This window comes from Larus michahellis, chromosome 3 (genome assembly GCF_964199755.1).
Source record: "Larus michahellis chromosome 3, bLarMic1.1, whole genome shotgun sequence".
In the NCBI taxonomy this organism is placed as follows: Eukaryota; Metazoa; Chordata; class Aves; order Charadriiformes; family Laridae; genus Larus; species Larus michahellis.
In genome coordinates, this window is record NC_133898.1 from 90,898,287 (window position 1) to 90,915,694 (window position 17,408).

Below are 17,408 nucleotides of genomic sequence, written 5' to 3' on the forward strand. Positions count from 1 at the left end.
GAGTACAGTATAGGATTTGTAGCTGTCTTTGGGTCATGCTAAATTTGGTAACTTTTTTTTTTAAGCAATAATTTTGGATGTGTTCTGATGCTCCTATGTTTAACAGACATTTAGCAATTAGTATGTAGCTAAAACTATTGCAAATTTAAAAGCAATTGCAGCAGCACAAACCGGAGCATGTTTCAAAGCGCAAACATATTTTGATGTAGAATCTAGTCTTTTGCTTGTATTTTGTTTTATTCTAGGTACGTGTTTTCACCTTAGTATTTATATTTATTATCTGTATATTTTGTTCCTGGTACATAATCAAGTACCTGCATAAAGATAATTCGAGTTTGAGAGTCATGACTGTACTACACTTTCTTTAAAAAAAAAAAACGGTTTGTTTGAAGAAGTGTCACATCAGAGCGCTCTGATTAGCTTTGCTTTAAGTATTTGGACAGGTTCATGAAAAAATGGCTCACGTTTTGTATTTTGTTCCTATGATAGTCTTACCGCAGAGGTTCGACAGTGTTTGCTGGGAAGCATGGGTTCATTACCCTGCGGGATCTGTTCCGTTGGGCTGAAAGGTACAGATTGGCAGAGCAGCTGGAGAAGGAATATGACTGGCTTCAGCACTTGGCAAATGATGGTGAGCCCTGCTGCCTCAGGTTTTTTAAAGTGTCTGTAAAACTACCTTCTAACCCTAGTTCTTAAGTATAAATTTTTGTTGCTGATTAACCAGGTAGTAACTGCTTTCTCTTTTCCTCTGTTTTATAGGTTTTATGCTTCTGGCAGGCAGAGTCAGGAAACAGGAGGAGGTGGATGTTATTCAGAGTGTCCTTGAAAAACACTTCAAGAAAAAACTATATCCTGAGTCTCTCTTCTCAGGAGAAAGTGTCAAAAAGCTACTGGGTGAGTTTCCTAGAAGGACCACACTGGTAGTTCTGTAGATGTGACTGAAGCTGATGGATTGCCTTGTGTTGTGCAGCTAAATCCTCCACGCGGATGTCAGTGATGGAGAGAGATTTTAACCATATTGTCTGGACTCAAGGGATGAGGAGACTTGCCATTTTGGTGGGAAGAGCCCTGGAGTTTGGTGAACCAGTGCTGCTGGTGGGAGACACTGGGTAACCTTGCTTTTTATGATGCCGTTCTTTGTAGTGCTGGCACCAGCCACTGAGTCAGACACAAAATGATTGTGTGGGCTTCAGTGCTGCTTTGATCTGGGACGTTTAAGCCTCTGTCATGGAAGACTTCCAACTGCTGTTTTTCACAGTTCCCTTTTGAGGGGGGAAGCACTTGTATCTCTTTCAGCGCAAGTCTTTAATGGGATTATCTGCATTATGTATAACTATGTAGAAACTATATAGAAAGTAGTAAAATTGAAATGAGCTGACTTCTGTCCCCACCTTTCACAAGGTGCCCTGTGGAATCTCACTGTGCCTCACTGGAGAGACTGCTTTTGGGGAATTGTGACATTTTTCTGTTTGAGAGCACATTCACTTTAGATGTTTTAAGAATTCGAATATAGTCTTGCTACTACTTTTGCTTCCCCCAGTCCCTGCCTTATATGCTGTAAAGGTGGTCGTGCAAGTAGATGCTGTCTGCTTCTATGCTGGTTATAAATTAGAAGAGTAAATTTTTGTGGGGGACAAGGGAAGAAAACTGCAAGAAAAGGGAGAAGTAAAATTACTAAGGTAATAAATGAGAACTCTAGGTACTCAGCGGTTTACTCCCTTGGATTTAGGCTTAGTGTAGACATGTAGCATCTCCAGTTTAGTGAAATGAGAGGTTAGTTGAGTACCTGTAGGGGCAGGCTGAAATAAATTTGACTTTGAACCTGTAGAAATCCATCAATGCAGATATTGATTTAAATTTATTTAAAGGCATCTTGTGCAAATCAGCACCAGTTGTTGTGCCAAAAATGGCTTCACTTTGCGTACATTTCTTTCAAGGAAGGGAGCAGAAGGAAGTTTGCATGCTGGGCCTTTGCCTCGTACCTATTCAGTGAAAGTGAATCCTGTCCAAAGTGAGCTGATTTTTTTATTTATTTATTTATTTTTTATTCTTACCTCTCAATTAAATTTTGTTGCAGGTGTGGTAAAACTACCATATGTCAGATCTTTGCAGCATTAACAAATCAGAAGCTGTACTCGGTGAATTGCCACTTGCATATGGAAACCTCAGACTTCCTGGGAGGACTGCGTCCAGTCAGACAGAGGTCGAAAGACCAGGTTTGTCTTACATCAATGGTAGTTTGGATAGCGTGACCAAAAAGTAGCAGTTATTAATGACTTCTCACTTCCTTTTCTGTTTCTTAGGAAGAATCTGATGGTTCTAGACTGTTTGAGTGGTGTGACGGACCTCTTGTTTTAGCCATTAAAGAGGAAGGCTTTTTCCTCCTTGATGAGATTTCTTTAGCTGATGATTCTGTACTAGAGCGACTTAACAGGTATGTCTTAAATGTGTTAGTGTTAAGTATCCTTAATGTGTCTATTCATTATGCAGACATGATCAGGGTAAATCTAGGTTTTTAGGCACATTTGTTTCCTGGCCTGTGTGAGCTGCTCTCTTAATCGTGTATTTCTTGCTGAAAGGAAGAATGACCCAGATAACACTGGCCTTGTTCGTATTTCAACTTCTGTGCCAGTTTGCTTTGATTTTCTAATTGTCATCTCTCTGAAAGAGGTGCTAGTTTTAATCACAGTAATACTTAAACAATTTTTGATGTTTGAAATTTTAATTAGAGCTAGGGGGAAAGATAGTAAGGTAAGACAAGACGAAACTGCTTTGTCTTGATGTCTTGTCTTAACTGGAAAAATAAAAGGTGCTTCGATTAAAAAGCAGATATGTAGATGTTTGCTTGATATTTGTTGGTACGCTGATTACGTCTGTTTTGAATGCTTTGGTTGGTTCCATTACTTTCCATTTGGCTTTATAGTGCTGCTACAGACTGATCTTCGCTCAAATTGCTGTATTTGTTTCATGGACAAAAATAAGATGATGAAAGGATTCCCTTTATTCAATGAATCACGTCCTTGGAAAAGAAGTTAAGAATATAAACCCTAGTTCAGTTAAAACAGTTTAAACAGTATCTAAAGACAGTTTACAGCATGAGTCAAGTTGGAAAATAAAACTAAAATTCCAGTTGATCATCTGCAATATTAATATTTTCAGTCTGTCAGTGAGCTCTTGAAAATGATGCATCTTGTCAAATACCACAAAAGAAATGTAGTTATTTCCCTCCTCTGTGTGTGTGTGCAAAAAAAATTAAATAATAAAATAAAATCACTTCATTATCTGCTTGCAGCAGTATCCCACGTTTTAGTCTTTTCTGTTACCATGATTAGCAGCTATTTTTTCTACCGTATCCAAACCCTCTCTGTTGCAAGCTGGCTTTTTTGCATTGTATCGCTGCAGCTATCTTTCTTTCATAAAGTTCAGTTAACCTCTTTGTTTTGACAGTGATACTAAGCAGTGTTTTTCTGAACAGGTAACAGCTCCAACTTCTACAGCTCTTAGTGTACGGTGAAGTACAGCCAATAACACAAACAAAATCCCCCCCAAACTACAAAAAGCTAGTAGAATGCTTCTCAGATGTGTAGTCTGTCAGCTTGAAGACCGGTTCGTTGTGCAGGTTTCTTTGTCTAGCTCCTACGAATATAAATTTTGCCATTGCCTTTTTTTTTTTAGAGAGAGCTGTGAGATATAGTATTAAGTTTATTTGAGAGATTGTTTGAACTGAACCTTATCAACAAGGTTGGCTAGAGTTCCCTTCTGAACAAAATTAAGAAGTGTTCTCAATTGGGGAGGCTGAACAGATTTTAAATTTTTAATGTGAGTTCTGGGGTAGTGAAGGTTAAGTCAGGCCAATTCATGTGATTTTCATTTTTAAGTGACCTTTTGAAGTGTGAAATTAAATTTGAAATAAACATTTATTTTTTTTTTTAACCTCTCTAGCATTCTTGAAGCTGAAAAGACATTGGTACTTGCTGAAAAAGGTGGTCAAGATGATGAGGAGAATGAGGTAGAACTACTAGTTGCAGGAAAGAAATTTCGTATCCTTGCGACCATGAACCCAGGAGGTGACTTTGGGAAAAAAGAGGTAAATGTCAAAGTAACTGGAAGTACAGCGTGCATCTTCTGGTCATACTGACTGGTTATCGATTGGAGATGCAAGGCAAAAATGCTTCTTGCTGGTTGTGTTTCATAGTAGGCGTCTGCCTCATCGCTCTGAAGGAGGATTAGGTTGTATCTATTTTCCATCACTTGTGTGTGCTGTCGTTTTGGCAATGTAAGTCAATACTCAGCAGAATGTCAAAGAAAACTTTAGGCCTCTAAATACTCTAGGTAGACTTGATATGTAGAATACCTCAAGTATGGGAAATGTGGCTTGCGAAGCAAGTAAATCCAGCTCTAACATGAGTCTGGGGTAGTGTGAAGTTGCATAATAGATTATTCTCTGTAATACTGTTCAGAAAGTGACAGAAGTTATCTTGTTGTTCTTAGTGAATAGGAACATCACATCTCAAAAGACCTTTCTCATTAAATGAAAAAAAAAATCTGTTTCTGAACTTTGGCTTTAAGTAACTTGAAAAAGTTTTTTTGTTAAAAAAACCAAAACAAAAACAAAACCTCTAAGCAGTGTTGGGAACTGAGATTTTAAAAAAAAAAATCTACAACCTCTTTTACCCAAAAGAAGATGGGTACTCCATTTAAAGTGGTTTCTACAGTACAGAACAACTCATTGTAAAGCCTCGTGTTTAAAGGGGATTTATTTCTGCATTGCATTTGTGATAATGATTTTTGCTTGAGTAATTCAGCCAGAGGAAGAGAGGAAATTGCAGAAACAAGTTGTAATTGAACGCAAATTTTCACGTAGTAGTTCGGTTCTGTAAGCAAAGGGAGATTATGTAGCCATTGTTTGAGACATGACATCCTAGAATGAAATGGAGCCTTGGTGCTTGCAAGCCAGCTCAGTTACTTCCCATATTCTTTTGAACTTACTCGTTTATCAGCTGTTTCCTGCATTGATGCCACTGCTAGAAATATTAAAGTCCACATTCTCTCAAAGATTTTGCTGCAAAGTGGCTTTGTCAAAAATAGAAGGAAAGGTCTATCTTGTTCGCTTTATTGTTCGCAAGTACTGTGGCTTACAAGGCTATCAGCTAACTGCAACCTTAAGTAACGTGTCATGTAAATTGAATTGCTCTGTCATTTTGCTTGTTTGCAGCTTTCTCCTGCATTGCGCAACAGATTTACAGAAATATGGTGTCCACAAAGCAATGGCCGTGATGATTTGATGCAGATTGTAAAACACAATCTTCATCCAGGATTGTCTCTGGGTGGAATGAACAGTGAAGGTGGGTATTTACCTCTGTGTTGAAATTCATACGTTATTAAGAAAAAAATTAGTTTCAAGGCTGCTAAACTTTCCTCAGAATTTATACCGCCATGTCCCTTTTTCTTGTAAGTACGTCTCTGAGGACATTTTTGAAATACTTTGGACTTTGTTCTTCCTTCATTGTGTATGTTATATGGCTAGCTGTAAGTAAGATCAAGGCTGTATTTACTCCACCATCCAGGTAGCTGAATGATCCCCAGCCCTTTAGAGCCTAATCTTAGTTTTGGTGTAAGGTGTTGAAAGAACTGGCACTTCAGTTTCTGCCAGCAGCTTCACTGTTACTGTGAATCACGTGTTTCTGACTTGTTACTCAAATTTAAAAGGATTTATAACAGCGCGGGCATGGACTTACTCTTCAGTTATCCTGCCTGTTAGGATATAGAGTACCCATCCGTGTTGCTTCTACAACTACAACTGTCCCTACTTTAGTGATGCTTATTATACAACAATGTAGTAGATGGGACCAATAAAATTATTTGATAACTAACATTGATTTTTTTGACTCTTCTTTTCAGGGTCAGACATAGCAGAGCTCATGATGGACTTTGTTGAGTGGCTGACTAATCAAGAGTTTGGTCGCCAGTGTATTCTCAGTGTGCGAGACGTTTTGTCATGGGTTAATTTTATGAATGTCACGGTCGAGGATGAAGACTCAAATTCTGACAAGGAATATAGCCTTCTGTACATTTCTCCAATGATGTCTTTTATCCATGCTGCATGTTTGGTATACATTGATGGAATAGGATCAGGTAAGTCTTCAGTGCTCATTTGGTAGGAAAAAATATGAAGGTATATATTTGTACTAATATGTTTGAGTAGAATGCAAACAAAATGCTTTGGGCAGCATAGAACTTTTATGGGAGAAATTTTCACTTCCGTTTAACAATATCCTGTTCTTCATATGCCTTTTTTGTGCTTTCAGTAGCAAGAGTTTGAATAATACCACAAGCTTAAGTAAATTACAGTAGTGATAATAATATTACAAAGGCTAGCACACAAATTAAGAAAGCCTGTGTTTTTTACTGAGTTTTCTGAGCTGGTATGCTACTTAATTACATGACCACATTATTCTCTCTCTCTCACCCCACATGTCATCACCTTTGCTTGCTAGCTTGTATGATGTGCATAGATAAGAACGCATCTTTGCATGTTTGGCCACTGGCCCAAATGATAAATAGGAGATATGGGAGTGCGGAAATAGTGAAAAGCCACAGAAATGCAGAGGGGAAAAAAAGGCCTGAGGGGGCTATGGCAAGGGATCAGAATGATAGTGATGGTAGAAGAAAGGGTTTTGGAACTAAGGTGTCCTTAATTCTGTTGCTCGCAGAACAATTTGTCCATGGTAAATAGTTCTGGAAGCACTGGCAAGCAAAAGCACTAACATGAAATATAAACCTGAAACAGCAATACTGCACAAAAATGGCATCTGTGCATGAATTGAGTTCCTTAGTCATAAGACGAACGTGCCTAGTTATATTTCTAAAGCACGCTTAACTTTTCCAATTACAGGTACAACATCCTGCTCAGCTGATACAGCTTCATTAGCTCGTGAAAAATGCCTGACATTCTTATGTGAGAAAATGAGTCAATTCCTGGAGCTGACTGATTATCAGAAGAATGAACTAAAGATTTATGACAGAACAAAGGAGAAACAGTTTGTGTGGATGGACAACTTTATGGGAATCCACCCCTTTTTTATTCCAAGAGGCAAGAGACTTTGTGGGAGTGGGTGGACATTTATTTTGTGGGTTTTATTCCCAGTAGTTCTGTTATTGACTAAATTTAAGTAGGATATCTGAGCCATTACAGAACAATTTATAGTTCTCAAGCCTTTTTTGCCCCCAAGTGTGTTGATTGCAACTCGATCACATTTATTAAGATGACACCTCTGTTAATTGCTTTCTTTGACTTTTTAAAATTACTGGTTAATGGCCTAATTTTAGTAGATTGTTTTGGCGTAACAAAGCTTCTTTTATTTCAAGTTGTAACTTTCCATCACTTTGCGTGGTCTGAAGGTCTGCTAAGTTCCACTAACTAAAGCTACAGTTCATCCTGGGCCTTGTGCAAAGCATGGGAAGCAGAGTTCCTGGGTACAGTGCTAAACAGAATGGGGACTAATACCTTGGTTTGCTGTAGCCGCTCAAAGATTCACTGCAGTTCTTGCAAAATTACTTAGTCCCTGCATTTTCAGTTCCTCGTGTGGCAAATTATGCAAATGGAATTATACAAATATTGCTTTCTACCCTTAAAATACAGTGAGGGGACTAAAAAGTGATGACTATGAGCTTTCTAGTTCAGCTGGTTAGTTTTTAGTACATGGAACTATGTGTTCCTAGTGCTATATAAGTCATTCATTTTTGAATATGTTGATATTCATGGGTTGTGTTAGCCGTGCATAAAACTACAAGGTAATGCTTCTTTGTAAATTGTTTAGTTTCCCTCGGCTAATTAGATCACAAAAGAAAGGATCTCTTTCATACTAAACAGGTATCAAGATGTGTCAGATTAACTGGTGATTAATATCTTGTATACCCAAGCAATGCTGTATTACAGAATTTGGGGAGTGATGTCCCAGTGAGCTAATACTGCCTGGAATTTGTCAGACAAGCTCTGTACTCTCTCCTCGCTGTATGTCATAACAGCAGTAAAGAAAATGCGTGCCTAGCAGCGCGCTTTAATTAAAGCACTCGTCCTTCACGCAACTAGCAGCGTATGGAACGGATTAATATGTTGTTCTGTAACATGACTGAATTGTATCTTTCAGTGCCAAACTTCCAAAAGCTGCAAAAATTTTAGATGCATGTGTCTGAAGCGCAAGGGCAGATTTATGATTTTCCAGTGATAGATCTTTAGTTTAGGCCATGAGTCAGGAAGTGTCGAAGTTTCATGGCAAAATGCATTGCATATTCTTATGCTTTTTGTAAAATTCCACATAAATACGTGGAGGTGGGCTGAGACACAGCTGTGAGTCAAATGGAAAGTATATGTGCCTGATCTCTGAGGATGGGATGTGAGCTTGATCTACACTGCTTGCTCTATCAAGATCAGCAATTAACAGACAGAATGATCTCGTTCAGAAGCATACTGTCAGCAGGTCCAGCATAAACATTCTGGTTTAATTGTTTTCTGGTTTATCTTTTCTTTGTTTTAGGCCCCGTTCTCCAGAGAAACAGCATTACAGATTATGCTCTAAATGCCGGGACTACAGCAGTGAATGCACAAAGACTCTTAAGAGCCCTGCAGCTTAACAAACCTATTTTGTTGGAGGGGTCACCAGGTGTGGGCAAGACCAGTCTAGTTGCTGCCCTGGCAAAAGCCTCGGGAAACTGTCTTGTTCGAATCAACCTATCTGAGCAAACGGTAGAATAAAGTATTATCTTTGTAACTTAGCGTTCACTGCAGGGAGGAGGTTTTTGTTTAACTTAAAAAGTGTAGTTCTTTTTAACTTTGGCACTGAATCTGAAATGTCATTTTTTCCTTCTTGGTCTTAAGATAGAACTAAATGGGAAAGGGGGAACCAGAAAGAGCAGTTAGCTTCTGTGAGCAAGTGCCAATTCCCAGATTTTTCTGTTCTTTTCAAGTGAAGACATGTGTATCTTTGTCTACAGTGTTTTTCTTGCCTTCTGCAAAGCTACTTGAAAACAGCTTTAAGGCTTTTTAGCTTTTCTGTTCCAATTTAAATTTTGTTGTTGTTAAATATAGTAGCTGGTCACTGGAGTCTTATCATGGAAAAGCTTTTAGTGACTTAGTGAAATTTAATACCTACATTTTAGCTCTATTTAAAGGGGAGGGAGGAAATGTGAGGTAAAGTTCAACAAAGGTTGTTTACAAACTTTTGTGGAGTTTTGTGATTTATTTTTTTCCTTCCCATTCTCTGCTCCCAAAGGATGTGACAGACTTGTTTGGCACAGACTTGCCTGTTGAAGGTGGGAAGGGAGGAGAATTTGCCTGGCGTGATGGACCACTACTAGCAGCATTAAAGGCTGGACACTGGATTGTATTAGATGAGGTAAAATCAAGTTTGGAGCACAAATAAAATGGAAGAGCGGAGGTGATGATTTGGCATGTAGGATAAATACCTTTTGAGGGTTGATAAAATAAATTTTGCTTAATTTTAGTTATGTATATCCAGTGCACCATTGACAGTGATCATTCTGCTCATGAGAAAATTAATATCCCTCTACTAAGTCTCTCTGCCCTTTCGCCCTCCATAGAGGGAGTGTAAAAGACCAGCTTTGGCCAGACCTCTTTTAGACATGGGAACAAGGATTGAATCTGCCTAAATTAGTGCAGAAAACTGAGGATAGGTTTGATTTACATTTGAAAGTTTTTTTTGGTTTTTTTTGAAAGAGTGTCAACAGAAGTTTTGGCACACATGCTCTTGTATGGATATAATTTCACTGAAATAGAAGGTGTTTTGCTCAAACTAATATATTGTGTTGACTACTGATTTAATTGAGATGAAGAGTTCCATTTTGCCAGTGTAAACTATCCTGCCACCACAGGTTTTTTCATGTACCAAGTAGTAAATGCTTTGGAGCATATGTGTGCACAGAGCTCACTTCCTGACAACGTGTGTTCTAATTATTGTTGAGTGTAGCTATTTGTATGCCTTTTTCCTATTGTGAAGAATACCACTCTATACAACCATGATACTTAAATAACCCAGACTGCCTTCATTTAAAAAAACAAACAAGCAAACAAAACACTCCGGATGCCACAAATATATGAACATAAGTTCAGAAGAAACACCTTGAACATGCAGATTTTACAATGGAGAATTGTTTTGTTATCATGGTGAAAACACAGTACAAATAGCAAGTGCACATAAGGAAAACTGTTAGTGTTAGTTTTGTTGCACCACTGTAATAACAGTCTAGCTGGAGGTAATCCCATATAACAGTGCTGGAACTGCAAGGAAATTGAATTTTACCTTCTGTGTATCCCAGCCTGTTAAACTAGAGATTATGCTGAAGTGTTTTGTGGAGCATTAATGTTGTATCCTTATTTTTGTCCTCAGTTGAATCTGGCTTCTCAGTCTGTATTAGAGGGGCTAAACGCATGCTTTGACCACAGAGCGGAGATTTATGTTCCAGAATTGGGAATGAATTTTCATGTACAGCACAAGAAGACTAAGATTTTTGGATGCCAGAATCCATACAGACAAGGAGGTGGAAGAAAGGGTCTGCCCAAGTCCTTTCTTAATAGATTTACACAGGCAAGCTTATTTGTTCGGTTTAAACTATGTCATTATCCTGTCTCATAGTTTTCTGACTGTATCAACACTCAGCATGCTCTTTATTCTACAGGTGTATGTTGATCCACTGTCAGCAGAAGATATGGAGTTTATTGGGAATACACTGTTTCCTGCTATTGATAAAAGTATTATTGCTAAAATGGTTGCTTTCAATAACAAGGTAAATATGTATTTTAATTTATTTTGTGTGGAAGTAGGCAGAATGCAGTAAGATTAAAAAAAAAAAAAGTCTAATATTATATTTCCAAACACTTTTATAGAGAAGTGCATGGGTGAAAAAGAGGAATGGATATATATGCAAAAGAAAATAAAGAACACCACTAAATATCACCTGAATTCTTTTACCACTACAATCAGATATTTGGTTGATAACTGAGGAGGCATTATTTTTCACAGAAGATTTTATTTATTTATTTATTTATAAAGGGCTTTATTTTACAAAAGGTGGAAACCGTTATGATTTGTTAGCTTGGTGAACTGAATTGAGAAAATAATGTGTTTCTACACATATGGATTATTCTTGAAGCACAAACAAAATTAGTTATATCTTAACAAGAACTGAAATGTGTATTTCTGTTTCTGGTCTGAATTTTTAATCTGCTCTTTATTGTGCAATGTTGTTAGTAAAAGCAGCATCTGACCTTTACAGAAGCAGAAGCTTTTAAGGGTATGCATCATTCTTCTGGATCACTGAGAGACCAATAAAAGGAAAATCTTTCCTGATAGGATTTGTCTATGGCAAAGGATTCAGAGATGGTCAGATCTAAAATTGTGCTAATATAAAAGGTTTTCAACAAGCATTGATTACAAGGCATCAACTTACTAGCTATTTTGTGGTTTAGATGCTGCCACAAAGTGCAGGATATAAAATTCTCAGAATTCTATTTATGGTCATGCTTCTGAAATTGTGTTTAATCTTCATCTCATGAAACAATAAGAAGTGCAGTAATATTAAGAGAAAATAGTATTCCATGGCTTTACATAAAATCTTTTGTGGCAGCAACTTATTGAATACTCATTTATAGAGTGCGAGAGGAAAAAAGGAAAGTTGAGCTGAGTGTTAGAGGATTACTAGAGGAGAGACAAATGAAATCAAGCGTTAGTTCCTGACATCTTCGGAAAAATGGATACTGCTTGTTCTTTCTGTTGTCCTCTGTCTTGTAAGCAGTGCCAAAGGCAGAAGTTCAGTTGAGTTTTTAAAAAATATTGGAAGACCAGCACATGAGTGGAATAAAAGACTTTTTATTATTTTTATTTTATTTTTAATTTCTACTTTTTCCAGATTGACAAAGAAGTAATGGCTGAAAAAAAGTGGGGACAGAAAGGAGGTCCCTGGGAGTTCAACTTACGTGATCTTTTCCGCTGGTGCCAGCTTATGCTTGTTGACCAGTCACCGGGATGTTATGATCCAGGCCAGCATGTATTTTTGGTATATGGAGAAAGAATGAGAACCAGGGAAGACAAAGAAAAGGTGAGCTGTGTTCTCCTTCCTTGCTCTTCAGATTGTCAGGAAGTATTTCTATAAATCCAAGTATAAATTTGAAGATGCCTTGCAATTCATTCATAGGTATTACCTCCTAAAAAAGAAAAATAGCATTGTTTGGGATTTGGTGGTTTAATTTATGTACCTGTTCCCCTTGTCCTTTAAAATATCAATTCAGTTACCTACTAGTATAAAAGCAGGAAGCTGGTGTAAACAAAGGCAAGTATGCTCTAGTGGCAGAGATTGTAGGTTGGTTGTTTGTGGTGTTTTTTTGTTTTGGGGTTGGTTTTTTTTGTGTGTGTGTGTATGGTTGGACTCGATGATCTCAAAGGTCCTGTCCAACCACAAAGATTCTATGATTCTAAGTAGAATAACAAAGGACTTAAACAGAGCAAAACACATATTCTTGTGTCATTCTGTATTAAATAATAACCTAATCATACAAATGGCATGGGTTGCATGCATATTTGTGAGGAAAGAGAAGACAAGGAGCAGAGAAGCATTTTTAAATTGTTCTGGCTTGGATTTCTTTTATTGAGTTTTATTTATCTGCCACTCCTTTTATCTGCCTGTCAGATTGCTCCCCTCATTCTGTTACACTTGCTGCTTAAGATTCCTCTAATAAAATGCATTCACTGCAGTTGTTATTCCATCTTTGCCACCTACTTATCCCTCTTTTGCCTAGACATCCTTTGCTTTTGTTTTATTTCACAACGTTTAAATGATATTAAACTAAAAGTCAATTAGATTCTAAGGCTGAAGTTACTTACTGAATGCGACTGGATATTTTTCTCATGGGTTTACTTTCCTCTTTCTGTAGCATTATTATGTTTTTCTGTGTTATCAAAGAGCCTTTTTTATGGAGTGACTTCTTCCTTAGTATTTTATTAAAGAGAAACATTACTTACAGTATTTCAAGTCACAGGAAAGTGTGGTTAATGAAGGGGTTGCTCTGGGCAGCTCACACTCATTTTAATTACTTGCTGCACTTTGAATGAAATGACGCTTGTGCTTAAACTGTTAGTTGCTATCACATGGCTCTGAAGCTGAGAGGGAATGCTACTTTAAAAGTAGATCTTTAGAACAATGGAAAACTTAAGACTGATAAGTGTCTTTCTTGCTCTTTCAACTGTTTTAGGTTATATCTGTATTTAGAGATGTTTTTGGACCGGAGGCTGATGTGTATACAGGAACCAGGGAGTTTCATATCACTCCATATAACGTTCAGGTAAGCTGTTGACAAAGGTTTTGTGAGCGGAGAGAGAAGGAAGCAACTTGCACAGCTGAACTCCCATTTGCCTCTTTGATTACTCACCCATGTCTCTCTCATCCCTCACAGATCGGTTACTCGGTTCTTTCTCGTGGCAACTACATTCCTCGTCCTGGCAGAAGTCTCTCGCTTCTGCATCATTCACTGCAGTCCCTGGAGTCTATAATGAAGTGTGTGCACATGAGTTGGATGGTAATCCTGGTGGGCCCGGCAGCTGTCGGCAAAACCAGTCTTGTTGAGCTGCTGGCCCATCTGACCGGCCATCGACTGAAAATCATGGCAATGAACAGCGCAATGGATACAACCGAACTCCTGGGTGGATTTGAACAGGTAAACACTGTTTTGGTAATAAGGCAGTATTTCTCCTTCCTGCCTAATGATGGCCAGTCCACTGTGATCTTAGTGTTTAAGCACGCCAAATGGAGCCTTATGCACCACAGTCTTCTGGATGAACTAACTCCTTAATCGCATGTTTGCAGGTTGATATCAATAGGCCATGGCAGCGCCTGTTGGAAAAAGTGGAGAATGCTGTGAGCACACTAGTACGGGACAGTCTTCTCCTGACAGAAATTTGTGCGGATGATGCTGAACTTGTGTTGCGTGCTTGGAGCAATTTCGTCCTGAATTACAAACCCAAATCTCTGGGTGAAGGAGGTGGAAGTGTTACAGTTGAATTAGTGAGCAAACTGGAGGGAATACTTGTACTTACCCAGCGACTAAACAACAAAATAAATTCTTACTCAAAGGCAGGTATGTATGGTGGGTGTTTTGAAGTAAGACTATATATTCCTCTGAAGAAAATAAAAGAAATCTGTAAATCTGCAGTGAAAACTTCAGAAAACATGGGGGTGTTTTATACGTTGTTTTTGTAGTCAATCCTGTTGCTTCATGCTACTTATGTAACAGCCTAGCTTCTGAAAAAGTGACTTTGGTGATGGTTCTGCAGGCTTATTTTTTTGTGTAGTTACACCTGGTAGCGATCAGTACTCGTTTGTCCTGTACTGAACTAATCAAGATATGATGCAATACAGCTCTAATCTTGTATTCCTAAGAAAGGGAATTTGGATATTCTGTTCTTGTATTTGTTCTCTGAAGCATTAATCAGCTGAGCTTTACAAATGTCAGCAGATTATGTATGGGTTGTTTTTGCCTTTTTTTTTTTTAAATCACTGTCTAAAATATGGCATTAATATCCGTCAGACTTCATCTAATGGGGGAGCAAGGGACAGAGAAAAGTGTCAGTCTAGTTTCTGTTTCTCTGTGTTTGCAAACCCTGTGTCTCCTCATGGATTTTGTCCATGGGAGGCTACTTGAAGGTGCGGAGCCTCTGCTGTTATGTTCCTCTTAAAAGTAGGAAGTATATATGTTTATTAACAAAATAACTACTATTTTTCTTGAATGGAACAGGATGATACCCCAGTAATGCAAGTCTTGATGTAAGATATGCTTCCTTTCAGAGTTTGCTCACCTGGTAGAAGAGTTCCGGTGTTTCAAGCTGCAGCAGGCCCAGGCTGCAGACCGTAACAGCCATGGCACTTTCGAGTGGGTGGATGGGATGTTGGTTCAGGCCCTGCAGTCTGGAGACTGGCTGTTGATGGACAATGTTAACTTCTGCAAGTAAGAGATTTTAGTGGCCTCGTTTCACTGAGTGTGAAACTTGTCCTTCCTAATTTACTTTGCCTCTTACTGTGTGGCTCACAACTGAACATTTTGCATTTGGTAACAATACATGGGAGCAGTAACTTAAATTTTCTGGAAGAGTGTCTTCCTTCTTAAACAGCTTAGCAGTTGATGGTTTTCCTGTTACCTTTTAACATAATTAGCTGTTTGGCTTTTTGCTTAAGACTAGTTGATTTCAGATCAGAAAGGGATCAAGTTGTTACCTTTTGATAACCATATACGTTTCTTTTGATTATAGCCCTTCTGTGTTGGACCGTTTGAATGCTTTACTTGAACCAGGAGGCGTTCTTACCATGAGTGAGAGAGGCGTGATAGATGGCACAATTCCTACAATAGCTCCTCATCCAAACTTCAGGTGCTTTGCTTTTCTGCCTTTTTTTTTCTTTTTTTCTTTTTCGTACCAAATAACAGGTTTAGAAAAATAGTCAGCTGTGAGACTGTCTTCTAGTATTTTGAATGCTGTTCAGTTTGCCATGTACTGTGGTGCCACTGTCCATCTGGCAAGGAAGAAAACTATGCTGTGATGAGCATACGATAAAGAGCTTAGGAGGCTTTGCTTTATATCCCTGTTGCAGCACAGGCTATTACACTGGAAAATTCATAGCAGTATACCTCTGCCTTCATTCTCCATTTCTAGTTTAGGATTTCAGCACTTCCCTGTCTCACTGTAATGGAGTTGAGGATACGTATGTTGAAGATGATGAAGTATTCAGATATATTGGTAACAAAAGCTGGTGTATGGACGTAACTTTTTTCCCAGCTTTTTCCATCCCATCCATAAATTTGAATTTCTTCCTGTGACAGAACTTTAAAAAAAAACAAACAACCCAAACAACCCACAAACAAACCCAAAAAAAACCCAACCACAAACCCCAGACAGTCTGTATTCTCTCAGACCTGAAGTAGTCTCTGGGAGTAGATGGGAGGAAAACATAAAGAGTATTCTGTATAATTCCTAACTCTTATAAATTCATGAAAAGAATATTGGATGGATATGCTCTGGTTCCTCTGAATTGGAAACAAGATCTTTGCCTTTTCAGAAACCTGTTTTTGCTGAATTATAGCTCAGAGTCGTAGTTTAACTTTTTTGTAAGTAAGCAAATGATAAAATAGACATAGCTCAGATATAACTGAGTTAAAAATCATGCAATATATCTGTGGCTAATTTCAAGGTATAATTATTTATACAGATTTCTCATTGAAATTCGGTAAATTTCTCTAGCTTTCTAGGTATCCATGTCCCCATTTTTATGAGGATGAATTTACTTTATGGAAGAGCAGATTTAATGGTTCCAGAGTGCTAGTTTAAAGCCCTAAGTTACATCTGAAGAATGTGAGTTGGACTAGATGATTATTGTAGGTGCCTTCCAACTGAACTATTCTATTCTAATATCCAACAGGCTTTTCCTTTCCATGGATCCTGTTCATGGGGAAATATCCAGAGCCATGCGGAATCGTGGGATTGAAATTTACATTCCTGGGGAGAACGATGGAAATGCATTGGACAACCTAGATTTGAAGTTACTCCTGCATGGTTTGGGTTTAGTGGGAGATAGCATCTGTGATGCGCTTATGGCTGTGCATTCAGAAACCAAGGCAGCAATAGCAGGTAAAGTCTGTTCAGTATTTGTTAACACCTTGGGCTCACTACGTGTATTTAGGTTAATTGTTTAATATTAAAGCTTGGTTATTTTATTGTGTTATGTTCTGGTATAAGTAAAGGCATAAAAGTATAATTGGGTTATTTAGGGTTGGTTTTTTGCATTCTCAGGAAGCGGGGTAAAATCATAAAAAGATGGTAACTGGAGTGGTTTGTAAGGAAACATCAGACACTAGCAAGTCTTAGTTGTCTATTGCTGTAGGGAAGGCAATATATTCTACATGAAAATCAGCAAAATAGTGGGTTTGCACAAGGCCTATTCAAATTATTCTTTGGACCAAGATGACAGTGAGTTTCATTCGTCACAGCTGTTCGATGTCTTAATTTGACCTGGTCACCTGTTGTTTATAGTCTTGTCAGATTTTCTTACTAACCTTGGGGAAAAACCTGTTCAATTTTCAGGACCCAGTAGAATTAATTTGTTTTGGATCTTCCTCAGGGTTAAAAGTGGTATTTGTCCTCAGAGGGTTAAAGGGCTGACAATTACTAAACGTTCATATCGCCCTAAATGCTGTGTATCTTTCAGGTTCTGTGTCGTCTTTGTCACCTTTGCTTCAGGCTGCTGTGTTAATTGTGCAGCAGATACAAAGAGGTCTTGGATTAGCAAAGGCTTTCTACAGAGCCTGTTGGGAAGTTTATGGGCGCTCGCAACAACTGCAGATTAATCAAAAG

General features: G+C 38.2%; 1 protein-coding gene across 1 annotated transcript in view; it reads left to right on the forward strand.

The window, feature by feature from the left end:
• Positions 1 to 17,408, forward strand: part of MDN1 (midasin AAA ATPase 1) — a 105,158-nt gene that overhangs the window by 33,850 nt on the left and 53,900 nt on the right. Inside the window, exons 27-47 of the mRNA XM_074581141.1 lie at positions 490 to 631; positions 760 to 894; positions 971 to 1,109; positions 2,078 to 2,216; positions 2,304 to 2,434; positions 3,943 to 4,087; positions 5,216 to 5,345; positions 5,902 to 6,135; positions 6,896 to 7,093; positions 8,538 to 8,746; positions 9,273 to 9,395; positions 10,407 to 10,604; positions 10,696 to 10,803; positions 11,926 to 12,114; positions 13,265 to 13,354; positions 13,466 to 13,726; positions 13,876 to 14,146; positions 14,854 to 15,013; positions 15,315 to 15,431; positions 16,477 to 16,685; positions 17,263 to 17,408. Of these exons, the coding sequence (XP_074437242.1) occupies positions 490 to 631; positions 760 to 894; positions 971 to 1,109; positions 2,078 to 2,216; positions 2,304 to 2,434; positions 3,943 to 4,087; positions 5,216 to 5,345; positions 5,902 to 6,135; positions 6,896 to 7,093; positions 8,538 to 8,746; positions 9,273 to 9,395; positions 10,407 to 10,604; positions 10,696 to 10,803; positions 11,926 to 12,114; positions 13,265 to 13,354; positions 13,466 to 13,726; positions 13,876 to 14,146; positions 14,854 to 15,013; positions 15,315 to 15,431; positions 16,477 to 16,685; positions 17,263 to 17,408 (3,474 nt within the window). The remainder of the gene's footprint in view (positions 1 to 489; positions 632 to 759; positions 895 to 970; positions 1,110 to 2,077; positions 2,217 to 2,303; positions 2,435 to 3,942; positions 4,088 to 5,215; positions 5,346 to 5,901; positions 6,136 to 6,895; positions 7,094 to 8,537; positions 8,747 to 9,272; positions 9,396 to 10,406; positions 10,605 to 10,695; positions 10,804 to 11,925; positions 12,115 to 13,264; positions 13,355 to 13,465; positions 13,727 to 13,875; positions 14,147 to 14,853; positions 15,014 to 15,314; positions 15,432 to 16,476; positions 16,686 to 17,262) is intronic.